The sequence below is a fragment of the Urocitellus parryii genome, chromosome 6 (genome assembly GCF_045843805.1).
Source record: "Urocitellus parryii isolate mUroPar1 chromosome 6, mUroPar1.hap1, whole genome shotgun sequence".
Taxonomy (NCBI): domain Eukaryota; kingdom Metazoa; phylum Chordata; class Mammalia; order Rodentia; family Sciuridae; genus Urocitellus; species Urocitellus parryii.
In genome coordinates this window covers 132014491-132027268 of record NC_135536.1, presented here as the reverse complement: position 1 = coordinate 132027268, position 12778 = coordinate 132014491, and the positions used below count along the sequence as shown (strand labels likewise).

Below are 12778 nucleotides of genomic sequence, written 5' to 3'. Positions count from 1 at the left end.
TTAGGGACAGAGCCTTTTGCTGGAGGTGGAGAAGTCTGAGACTGTGGGAGTTAATAAGGCCATTTTGAGAAAGGGAGCCCACACTGAGTTGACACAATGGCTCTAGGTAAACTATTAAGAACCAAGGTCTGGAGCCAAATAGAGGGGGGACTGCATATACACCCAAGAATTTTGGAGGTAGATGATGCATTCTCCTGGGGTCTCACTCCCTCACCATTCTGGCTCCCAGGGGGCACTGCTCCTTACTTATGGTTTGGCCTAAAGTGGTCTCCCAGTCCTTCCTTTTTTTTAAAAAAAAATTTTTAATTGTCAATGGATCTTTTAGTTATTTATATGCGGTGTTGAGGATCAAACTCAGGGCCTCACACATGCCAGGCAAGCACTCCACCACTGAGCCACAACTCCAGCCCTCCCAGTCCTTTCTTTACCTGAAAAAGGCTGGAACATTATAAAACACTTTATAAAGCCTTGAGGGATATCAAGAAGTAAAAATAAGGAGGCTAATGAATCTGAAGAAGATTACCAAGAGAGGCTTGCCTCTGGGTTTGGCTAGACCCCCTTTTCTAGGGGCAGAGAGGACAAGCAATCTCTCAGCTGCAGCAGGGCACTCTTTGATTTTATTTCCCCTCATCCCTTCTGGAGCTCAGAGGTGGGGTACACACCTTTAGATTAAGCAATTCCACTTTAAAGATTCCACAAAACAACATTCAAGGATGTTCACTGAAGTCTGGTTTGTAATATTGTAATAGGTACATATGTGTATGCATGGGTGGGGTGTGTGTGTGTGTGTGTATGTGTGTGTGTATGTAAAACATATTTCATGTTGTGACAGGTCTGGAAGTGTATAGTCCAAACTGTTAGCAATAATTATCTCTATAAGAGGGTGGGGGGAGGAGAAGGAAAAGGGAGAGAGTTTCCTTTGCTTCTGCACACTTTGCTTAGTTTTACCTTTAGTTTTACCTTTAGTTTTACCTTTAGTTTTACCTTTAGTTTTACCTTTAGTTTTACCTTAGTTTTACCTTTGCTTAGTTTGAATGTTTTACTATTTGTTCCATCATGTATTCATGTGTAAATTGAAGGCTATGTCATTTAAAAACAATGATTTTTTAAAATATTTAAACGGGGTCTAAGTTGCCCTGGAATTGTGGTCTTCCCCCTTTAGTCTCTCCACTAGCTGGGATTACAGGTGTGTACCACCATGTCCCACTTTAAAATGATGATCATTTAAAAAAAATATGTTATATAAAATTTTGAAAGTTAGGGAAAAGAACCTGATGAAGTTGGAAATCATAGATTCATGGGGATATTGATCCTCATGGTAATTTTATTCCTTCCATTGTTTTTTAGCAGTCTAAGGCAAAGGAGGTGATGTTGAATGTACCCAAAGGGAGATGGGAAGCTGAGGCACAGGGGACTCAGTAGTTATTCTAGGCATTTGACATTGGTTAGCCCACTTAATCTCCAGGTGGTAGATACCATTAATCCTAGATTTAGGGTGGAGAAAAGCAGCTCAGAGAGATGAAGTTAGCAACCCAAGGTCTAGGAGGGGGCAGGGTGGGGATTCAGACCTTGGTGCCAGAGTTCCTCCTTGGGCGGCCTCCAGTACAGTTCAGTGGGGTGGGGTGCGGGGGACAAGTGGCAACATAGGGAAGTAGAAGCCAAGACTGTCTGGGACCCAGCATTCTCACATGTCTAATGATCTGGCAAAGAGGGCCTTGAGCACTGAGTCTCCTGGGAATGGACTGACCTGTAACATAAAAAACTGTGGCCATTAGCTAGGCAGGAAGGAGACTGGGCCTAGGCCCCGTGGTTTGTCTCCCTTCCCAGCCCCACTAACCTCATGCATGAGTCCTGGAGTAAGAACTGAAATAGATATTCAATTTATTTGTGGGGGTCCAGCTGCTCTGTTTGGAGTCCCCAAGTGAAATGGATTGAGACTGCTGGTGGATTGTGCTCTAGGTGCTACAGGAGCCCAAGGCTACCACTGACAGAAATGGAGGGGTAGGATTCTTTACTCAGCCTGGGAGGCCTCTGACTACTCTGGAGTCTGAGAAGCTGGGTGGTGCTACATCCAGGGAGGCTTGGGTTACTTTTGTCAGTGTGATTCTTTGTGGTAAAGGTCACTGAAGGCAGTGGAAACTCCTTTCACAGGGTAGTGTGCAGGGACCTCCAGATGCAATTTACAGCTGGGGAAAGAGAGTGGGCTGGATTGTTTTCAGGTGGTTGGAGCTGTGATGTCTGGAGTTCCCCAGGCTAGGGTTCTGCATTTTTTTGTGTGCCCAGAAGCAGGCAGATGACTCCTACCTTTACTGCCTGGGATCCATACTCCAGAGCACGAAACAGTAAACACAGCTTTTGGGAACAGAGGGTCAATGACCAGCTCAAGAGGACAAGAAGGCAGCCAAGTGGTCAGTGAGGTGAGGGGCGGAGCACAAGCTGCACTAGACCCTACCCCCATCATTAGCATAAGGCTCTGGGGGAGGCAGGGAAGGAGGTCTGGCCTGAGAGGGGAGGGCCAAGAGGGCTGGAGCTGTCTGGAGCCTCAGAGGCTGCAAGGTCAGCGCTCAGAGTTCTCAAGGCCAGACTTCTAGGGGAAGAGAGAGCGAGTTGGACTTCTATGAACTTAGGTGACTCAAAGCATTTTCTGCAGGAATCACTATTTACAGAGATCTAGACTCTAAACGGAAAAATTACTTTCTAAAATGACTGGTCAAGGCTGAAAACACTCTACTATATAGGTGAAAAAATGAAACGGGGTGACATTAAAAATCTTTTCCTGTTTTTAAGACATCTTCATCAAGCCAATGGTAATTTTAAAAGATAGGGAGGCATAAATATTGCTTAATGTGGTTTAACTTGAAAAAGGAGCCACGTGCTGGTGGTTTGGGCCAGTTTGGCCAGTAAAGAGGGAGAACTGCACAGAGCTACCCTCGGGCTGACCTTTTTACTCTGCCGCAGTCGGGAAACCATTCGGTGCTCTCCCCAGGCCAGGAAGAACCAGGCTCGAGTGGTGTCAAGTTTGCAGCGGGGTATCGGGCACCAGAGTCCTCTGACAGCCACCCCCACAGTAGCTGTACTCCAGCTCGGCAGCCTCAGGGTCTTTACAAAAGTGGGTCTGGGAGGAACCGCAGCCTCCCACGGCGGCGCTGGAAAAGAGGTGGACACAAGAAAGGGAAGCAAGGGTCCGGGGCGGCGCCAGGGGTGTTGGGGTGGGGGGGTGTCTCAGTGGACTCAGAGCGCAGGGAAGGGAGGAAGCTCCAAAGTAACTCGCTCTGAAATACAATGACGGACTTCCAGCAGCGCCGCCCTCCAGCTGGCGGGGGAGGAACCCCAGTCACAGAGAGGTTAAGTGACTTGCCCAGGGTCACCCAGATAGTTGGTAGTAGCGCGTTGTTCTGACTATGCCCCAGGGGTCCTCAGACGTCCCAGTCTTGCACAGCGTGAGCCCCTCCCCAGATTCTGATTCTGCAAGTAAAGGAGCCCTGGGGGTCTCCTATGGCAGGCCTAGTCCTTTGGTTAAGAGAGGACCGCGCTCCAGCCTGTCACGCACAGTAGGTACCCAGTCCCGCGGCCGCCTCACGCCGGTGCAGCACCGAGCGTGGGGATCAGTTCTGGGCGTGCGGGGCAGCGGAGTAGCATTCAGGAACAGCAAGCCGGATGACAGCTCCAAGGCTCAGTGACACGAACGTCACGCAGCCTTGAAGTTACAAGCGGGAACGGAACCTACAGGTCTAGGTTCTAATGACCCTGAGTCAAAGAAGGCTGTGTATCCTTGGGCAAGTCTCTTTCCCATCTCTGGGCTGGCTGCGCATGCTCAGTTGCGGGCGGAGCCCCAAGAAGCGGCGGGCGCCCAGCAGCTTTGCATTGACGCCAGCAGCCGCTGGAGGTCACCGCTGGGGGCTGGGCGCGGCGTACCGTCTGTAAGACCCGGCCCGGAACTTGAACCGGAGCCGGAGCCCGAGCCCCGCCGCGTGCAACTCCCGCCGCGCGCAGCCGCTCTGAGATCCTCGACGGCGCGGCCCCAGGCTCTGCCGTAGACAGCTGATTAGTTCACCGTCCGGCCGCCACCGCTGGCTCCTCAGTCCTGTCAGCAGGAGCAAGTGAACAGCGGTCCCCCACCGTCGCTAGACCCAGGGGCCCTTTTCGCGGGGCGGCGGACCGACAGGCGGGGTCGAACCCCGCTGCGGCGCGGCGCAGTGACCAGCAAGGCGGGAGAGCATCTCTGCGGGCCTCGCGGCGCTCCGGAGGGCGGCGTTGCCAGCGCGGCGCGGGCTGTCTGCTGGAGCTGGGAGAGCGCAGATCTCCTCCCCGAAATTCCCCGGAAGCGCGGCGCGGCGCAGCGAGCGCGGCGATGTGAGGGAGGCGGCTGCCCCCGCCTCAGGAAGGGCATGTTCGGAGGGGCGGCCGCGGAGCGCCGCCCGCCCCTGCGCCCCCTCCCCGCGGCCGCTGCCGCCGCCGCGCCCGCTCCGCGATAAAAGGGCGGCCGCTCTGCCTGACGCGAGACCCCGCTCGCCGCCGCCCGCCGAAGCGGCGATGACACGGCGCCCGCGGCGGCCCCGAGGCGCCTGGCGGGCCGTTTGCTGACCGGACCGCGGCCGCCGCCGCCGCCAGCGTGTCCGCCACGCCGCCGCCAGTATGGGCTGCGCGCCGAGCATCCGCATTTCCGAGAGCCGGGCAGCACATCCCGGCGGCAAGGAGGCTGAGGACGCGCCGGTCCCTGCGGCGCCGCGGCAGCCGTCCGTTCGGCCGCTCCTCCCTCACTACTCGAAGAGGGACGCCCAGCCCAGGCCCCGCGGCGCCGACCGCGCGGAGAACGAGGCTCGCGACGGCACCCGCGCGCAGGTAAGGGACGGCGGGCCGGTGCGCGGTGACACTCGGGCGGCGAGCGGCAGCTTCCCCCAAGGGTGGGTGGGCGCCGTCTCACGCCGCGGTGCCCCTGCCGGGCGTTGGATGGCCTCGACGGACCGCAGCGCCTAGAGGACCCACCAGTCCCTGGCCCCGTATCTACCGGGCTGCGCCTAGGACGCCATCCGAAGCGCGGGGTTGGTTCCTGGGTCAGATCCGACTCCTGGAGCAGCAGGGCCAGCGGAGGCGCCAGAATCAGTTTCCCCCTGGAGGGAACACTCAGGGAATTCTGGCGCGCCCCTTGAGGTGCCGGTGGTAGGAAGGGAAGGGCGGCTGATCCTGGGTAGGGCGTAGAACGCTGTCATCCGGAGTTTTCCCTCTGTCAGCTTCGGACACGCAATTTTCCATTTTCTTTGGGACTATTAAAATGTAATCTGGAACAACATCAGTTTTGCTTCATTGCACATGTATTTGAGGTTCACGTTTATTAGCATACATGTTGTATTTAAAGTGTATGTAATTAGAAAATACTATCCGAAATGCGATTTTTGAAACATTCAGTAGAACGAAGTTGATTTTTTATTGAGCAGTCTCTCTGGGACCTTTTGTGACAGTTTTTTCTTTTTTCCTTTTTTTTTTTTTTTTAAATATTGTATGTCTTCTCCAGCACGTATTGCTTTGGCTTGCGCTTTGTCAAAGTTTCTAGACTTAGTTAAGGTTTTCTAAAGGAAATATAAAAGGGGCGAGGGGGTGGGGGGGTGGGAAGAAAGTTCATTAACATACCCAGCAGCTGTTTTCCAGTTCTCTGGTTTGGAATTTTAGAGCTAGCACTCATGCACTGGTTTATTATTAAAGTAGTAAAACAGAAAACTTTGGTGGGCTTGGCTGTAGATGGTTGAATATCATCCGTCTCATCATTACCCATTTTTAAGAGTCATTGGAGAAATTTTTATTTCCTTGATTACCGAAAACAGGTAAATCTCCCAAATTGGAAGGATATAGTTTGATTTACTTATTGTCTTCAATTTCTTTTTTTTTAAATTTTTTTTCTAGTTATGTATGAACTCACTGCTTATATATATATATTTTTAGTTGTTGATGAACCTTTATTTTATTTTTTAAAATATATTTTTAGTTGTAGATGGACACAATACTTTTGTTTTGTTTATATGGTACGGGGGATCAAACCCAGTGCCTGTCACTGAGCCACAACTCCAGCCCCTTGTCTTCAATTTCTAGTAGAAATTTCTGCTTTGTCTTTATGAAAAGGAAAATTTTTTTCAGTGTTGCATAACTGAAATGATTTCTCACCTCTCCCTTACTATAAGTGAATATTCTACTTTGTTCTCATTACCAGAAGTTGAATTCCTTCAATAGATTCTTTGAAGAAACCTGTGATTATTAGATTATTAAGCCACACTGCTTTTAATTGTCAGTGGGAAACTTTTGCATTAAACTTGACTAACTAGCTTAAAAAAAAAAAAAAGGAAAAGAAAAGCATTACACAGGTGAAGCTTAACATGAAAACTTTAACAACTTTCAAGCTTTTGACCCAAATCTCACATTGATTATTTTGCATTAAGTGATATTGAACTTTTAGATTACCAGAGTAACCCTTTTAGTAAGAAGGATTTGATTCTTACAGGTCTTTTAATGGCTGCCTGGATGTCCTTAAATTCACTTAGGTATCTTGTAAGCTTCTCCAGTGCAGCAATTTATTCCATATGCTGGTAGATCCCTGAGTTTCTAAGAGTTCTAATTTCAGATATTCTGCTACCTTGGCAGACCTTTTTTGGGGGCCCAGAAAATAAATTCGTCCTTACAATGCCTAATCCAGTGGCATGCATACAGTAGGGGCTTAACAAATGTTTAGTACTTTTTAAATTGTTCACTGAACGATTATACTTTTTCAGTTACTGTAATTTGATTCCATAAAGCCTCTAAGGTAAAAATTAAGATATTTCCAGAGGAAAAGTCAGATTATAAATAACAAAAATACAATCACAGACATAATCGTCCCTCCCATACTTGTTATTCATGAGTTGTACATCATATGCCATTTCTCAGTTACAGATATTTGTTTTTGAGTATAATAGGCAATATGGCAGAGGTAAATAGCTTTTTTAAAGTTCAGTATTTTTTTAAAAAAATTTTAAACTGTAGATGAACAAAATGCCTTTATTTTATTTATTAATTTTTTCTATGTGGTGTCAAGGATCACATGTGCTAGGCAAGTGTAATATCACTGAGCTACAACCCCAGCCCAAAGTTCAGTATTTTTTCAATTAAAATTAAGATATACATATACTCTGGAAATTGAGAATTACATGTTAGAGAAATAGATAAACTTCTTGCAATCTAGCAAGCTCAAATTATTATACAATTGTTTTGAGTTTCTTTATATTATCACCCCAAGATCCAGTTTTTTTAGTTCTCGGCAGACACAACATCTTTGTTGGTATGTGGTGCTGAGAATCGAACCCGGGTCGCACGCATGCCAGGCGAGCGCGCTACCGCTTGAGCCACATCCCCAGCCCAAGATCCAGTTTTTTTAAAATCTTTTTTTTAGTTGTAGATGGACACAATATATTTATTTTTGTTTATTTTTGTGTGGTGCTGGGGACTGAACCCAGGGCCTCACGCATGCGAGGCAAGCGGTCTACCACAGAGCTACAACCCCAGCCCCCAAGATCTACTTTTAGTTCAGTAAAAGTTTCTTCTTGAAACTTCAGTATATATTTGAGTGGATTTCAACAAATTCAGTGGGAAAAGTTTTTCTATTCCTGTAGCATGTAGTAAATGGCAGTTCCTTAGTGGTGAGGAGATTGATAATTAAATGCATCTTCAGATTAAACAGTATGTGCCCTATACTATAAAGTATCTCATACACAGTGGAGCAGTTCGTGACCTGTTAATCAGTATTACTTACACACACACACACACACACACACACACACACACACAAACCAGTTCCATGGTCAAATCAGTTTGGAAAATACTGGCTCAAACTGTTTAGCTAACTTTTTTCATACAGGACTTGTCAGAGAACTTAATTTCTTAAAATGGCCCATGAATCTCAAGTGGTGTTTAGTGTGTACAGCATTTCCCCAACTTGTTGTGATCATGGAGCACTTTTCTTGAGGTATATCTTGGGTAGGCCCATGTTAAGACCTGATTGCTTACTTGAGATACCAGTATTCAAAGTACAGGAAATACACTTAACAGTAAATCTCAACAAATGTAATTTACTTCTTAATGATTCCAAAGGTACTATAGGATCTTGTAGTACATTAGGCTGGGATGGCTCTATGAACTTTTTTAAGTATTACTAAAAATACTCTCTGACTGTTTATTCATTTCAGGAGTTATAGTCTGTGTGGTTCCAGATAATGAGTGCTGTGTTCAGTTTGAACACTTACAGTTTTGTTTATTTTTAATCAGTGTGAGCTTTAACTGTAACATTTCAATATTTTCTTGTTAGTCTGTGATTTACTCCATTTCCCTTTTCCTTAGCTAGGACTCAAATTGCCCTTGAAATGTTCATGTGTGGGGGAAGGCCTGCTAGAGGAAACCCTGGGCTTGCTTTTTACAAACCCTCAGTGCACTGCTAAATGGTTAGTCACCCTGCCCGAGTCTCACTGATCAACTTTATGAGGTGGCAGTCACAATTGTTTTGCTGTGTCCCCCAGGCCTGAAGCATAGTAGGCCTTCTGTAAACATTCCTTGAATTAGAGGATTGTGTGAATCAATGGAAAATCTACCTAGCTCATCTAAAGGAGAAAGAGAAACCAGTTTTCCTATAAAGTTTGGATTTGTTTTGTAGAAAACTCTCTTCAGTAAAATCTTTTATTCCACCCTAGTGAGCAGCATCAATTCTCTATAAAGATCTAAGGATTAGTGCAGCTGGGTGGGCAGTATACCACAGGTGACTGATAAGATGCAGCAATGCTGACCTCTGACCAAGTGTTCATATCTTTGAGGGCTCGCTGAGAATCCTCACTCATAGCTTGTCAGACTATTCTCCCTTTTGCTTCTTTGATTCTTTTTCTCCATTAGCTTTTCTTTTTCATTATCTCTTCCTCTCTTTCTGCAGTCTGCCTCCTTGCTTTTTCCTACCAGCCCCCTTTCCTCCATAAAACTGGCCAAACTAGCCATTTTAGAAACAAAGTTCAGTGATTTCTCAGTATTTCTTAACTACTGAATCAGTTTGTTGTCTGGTTTTTAAATTTTATTTTATTTTGAGACAGGGTCTCACTAAGTTACCCAGATCGTCCTGCCTCAGCTTCTCCAATTGCTAAGATTGTAGGCATACACCATCATACCTGGTTGCCTATTCTGAATTTATAAGTAGATTAATCACATTTTTATATTCACCCAAACTAATTGTGTGTGTGTGTGTGTGTGTGTGTGTGTGTGTGTGTGAGAGAGAGAGAGAGAGAGAGAGACTGACTGAGACTTATTTTGTTTCTCCACCTAGAGATCTTTTGACCTTTGATAGATCTATGGAATTATTGAAGGTTTCTTCTGAAAGTATATTTGAGAAAATGAGACCTAACTTTCCGCTCCTATCATAAATGACTATAATGTATCTCTGGAGTTCATGGTGGTGAGTTTTATCATTGCATGGTGCCTTTTAGTATATAGGATCTTACTGTCTCAACATGCTTAACTACAAAGATTTTTTTTTACATTTTTAAAAATTCCAGTATATACATAAAATGTTTTGTATTTATATCATTCATATATATATATATATATATATATATATATATATATATTGCTTACTATCATTACCACCATAACTTTAAGTGTGATTTTTAAGATGTACATTATGTCATAATTCTTTCACCTCAGACCCACCCCAGAACAACCTGGATGGACTCTTTCTTTGTTGAAGTGAGGGTGGTGATGGGGCCTGTGGTCCCTTCTTGCACCAGTGTTCCCTTTGAAGTGGCTTGTGACACTAGTTTTCCTTTGTATGGCTTGCCCATTTGGACTGGGTTCTTAAATAGGAGAAGGGTCAAGATGTGAGGCCACAGAGCGAGACAGCTGTCTCAGAATAAAATAAAATGCCTTAAAGGACAGAATATATATATATATATATATATATATATATATATATATATATAAATATATATATAAATTAAACAAAACAGAAAGAGAAGTTACTTAGGATATGAGTAAGCCCTTAGTTTTGCCCAAGGTCTGTGGCTTCAGCCTGGTTTTTTAGTACAGTGAGGCAGTAGGAGGCAATGGACCCTCAAGTTCTTAGAGTACAAACTATTTTATTAGTAATATCACCATTTCTTAGATACCCTTTATGTTTTAAGCATCCTGCTAGATGTATCTCAGATGTTCTCATTTAATCCTTGAAACTCTGTGGGTGGCTGGCATCATTTCCCTTTTGCAGATGAGGCAGATACTAGGTTAGATACTTTCCCAGGGTCATACATTTAAACTGGGATTAAATCCATTGTTCCTGGCCCTCATCCTTTGGTTGTGCCGATAACTACCTAGGTTGCATTGCATCTTCCATTCTTTGGCCCTCTCTTAGGCTACAGGTGACTGCTTAAAAAGCAGTCATTCTGAATTTGCATTACCAGGATTTTAAGTCTTTGTGAAAAAGTTGGGTATAGCCCTATCTTAGGCTCCTGTGTTTGTGGAAGTTGTAACATCTTCAGCCCTATTCCAGTTAACTTCTGAAATTAACCATCTTGTGACACTCTCTGGTCTTTTCTCTTTGTTGTCTGAAACACCAGTTGGTGGGGAATCCCTTGGGATTCTTTCCCTTCTCCCTCCTGCTCAGGCTACAGACAGCCTTCCTTAGCCAGGAGCTGATTCTTCTCACTGACTTCTGCCAGGAGTGCCTTTCCCCTAGGCCTGCATGTTGGCATCTCCAAGAGTTATTAAAGGCCAGCTGGAAATTTTCCTGAGCCCCTGGCTGGGCTTGCACTCTTTTCTGTGTTCTTGGGAACTTGACCTTCTCCTGAAACCTGTGTAAGCCTAGAATTTCTATTTGGGGTCTTCTCCTAGATTGTAGGCTACTTAAGGGTAAGGACTATGCCCTGGTTTCATTTCTGTTCCTAAATGCTTGGCATACTTAGCAAATACTTGGATAAATACATTAGTCTTTGAGGCTGTCAGGGCTTCATGTTCTCCAGGTCTATACCTTGTTTATATTTAACAAAAATCGTTAGGGTATTGTTGTATGTATTTTAAGAAAAAGCCAGAATATCCTTGAGCGAGTGATTAATCTTTGGGGTTATTAGAAAAACTTTTGCCTCTAGTTTTGGCAGTGTTCAGGTTGAGCAGTGTTCCTAGGTCCCCTCCTTCTGTTCTACTTTTGTTCTGCTCTGTTTGGTAAGAAGAGTGGTGAAATATCATGCTAGAGCATTGTTTTGACAAGTTTTGTGCTGCAGTTTCTTAGCTACAGGCATGATGTGCAGTTTGACCATCCACACAGACCGGAAGGATATTGCAAAGTTCCCTGAACTTTGAGCATGATCTCAGGGAACTCCGGGATGGTGGGCTTGCCAGTGCTTTTATTCTGTATGGGTTGAAAAATGCACCTTTGCTCTGTTGAGTTCATCTCTGTCACTACAGAATGGCTGCTCTCTCACTCTGCTAGTGGAAGAGCTCAAAAGTTCCCATGTTGTCCTGGGATGTTTGGAGTTTGAAGCAGTTCCCCAGTGAGATGTTTAAGAATACAGGAAAAAGAGCCAGAGATTTAGGTTTAGGCCATGTGATATTTGGTAAGTTCTGATCTTGGGTTTTCTCAAGTGTAAAATGAGGTTAGAATACCTGGATTGTAATGAGGATTACTTAAAATAATCTCTGTGAAAGTGTTTTGTGAATTCTAAGACATTATCACATGCAAGGATTGATCATTTTCTCAGTATCCTTTTTTTGTGGTTTTTGTTTGCATTTCCTTGGTGGTTGGTGATTTTGAGTACTTTTTCATGTGGTTATTGATCATTTATGTAACTTTCCTTTTGATATTTTTAACACTTTTTAATCAAAATGAAATATAAACATAATAATCTCTGGGTAGGGAAGGACTTATTAATGAGGAAGTTACACAAGGGATTAACCATAAAGGAAAGTGTCAATAAATTCAGTATATTAACTTTTCATCAAAAGAGAATGGAAAGGAGAGCCACTGACTGGAAGAAACATATTTTTAGTACCTAATGTCAATAAAGGATTAGTATCTAAAATATATATGGAACTTCTGGATACAGTGGCCAACAATTGTAATGCCAACAACTCTGGGAGGCTGAGGCAGGAGGATTTCAAGTTCCAGGTCAGCCTCAGCAATTTAGACACTGTCTTAAAAAATAAAAAGGGCTGGGGATGTAGCTCAGTGGTAGAGTTCTGTCTTTAGTTCTAAAGTAAATCAATGAATCAGTTAGTAAATAAGGAGCTCTTATAAGTCAATAAGAAAAAGACAGCCAGTTGAAAAATGAATGCAGACTTGGAGAGGCATTTCACTAAAGAGGCAACAAAATTCCTAATACTTCTATGAAAAGATTGTTATTGGGGTAAATGCAAATTAAAACCATAGCAAAATAACGTTTTACATCTACCAAATTGGCAAATATTAAAAGCCTGACAGTATTTTGAGAAATTCCTGGACACTGTCCTTAGAGGTGTAAATTGTTTCAACCATTAAGGGAAACCCATTGTTGTTACTCAGTAACAACAATGAAAGTGAACATGTGACTCTGTGACCTACCAGTTTTGCTCCCGGAAACACTTACACATCTTTACTAGAAATGTGTACTAGAATGTGCATAGCAGCATAGTTTTAAGTCTGAAACTTTTCCATAAACCAGAATGTCCATCAACAACATAAAGGATAAAACAAGTTGTGATACACTTTTAAGGAAGGAATATTTGAGCTGGGGTTGTGGCTTAGTTGTAGAGCGTTTGC

The 12778-nt window shown here is 44.5% G+C and overlaps 1 protein-coding gene across 1 annotated transcript in view; it reads left to right on the top strand.

Annotated features, from left to right (window-relative positions):
- Positions 1–4595: 4595 nt before the first annotated feature.
- The window catches only part of Pde8a (phosphodiesterase 8A), a 154679-nt gene continuing 146496 nt past the window's right edge, over positions 4596–12778 (top strand). Inside the window, exon 1 of the mRNA XM_026388247.2 lies at positions 4596–4842. Coding sequence (XP_026244032.2) covers positions 4636–4842 — 207 coding nt within the window. The 5' untranslated portion in view covers positions 4596–4635. The remainder of the gene's footprint in view (positions 4843–12778) is intronic.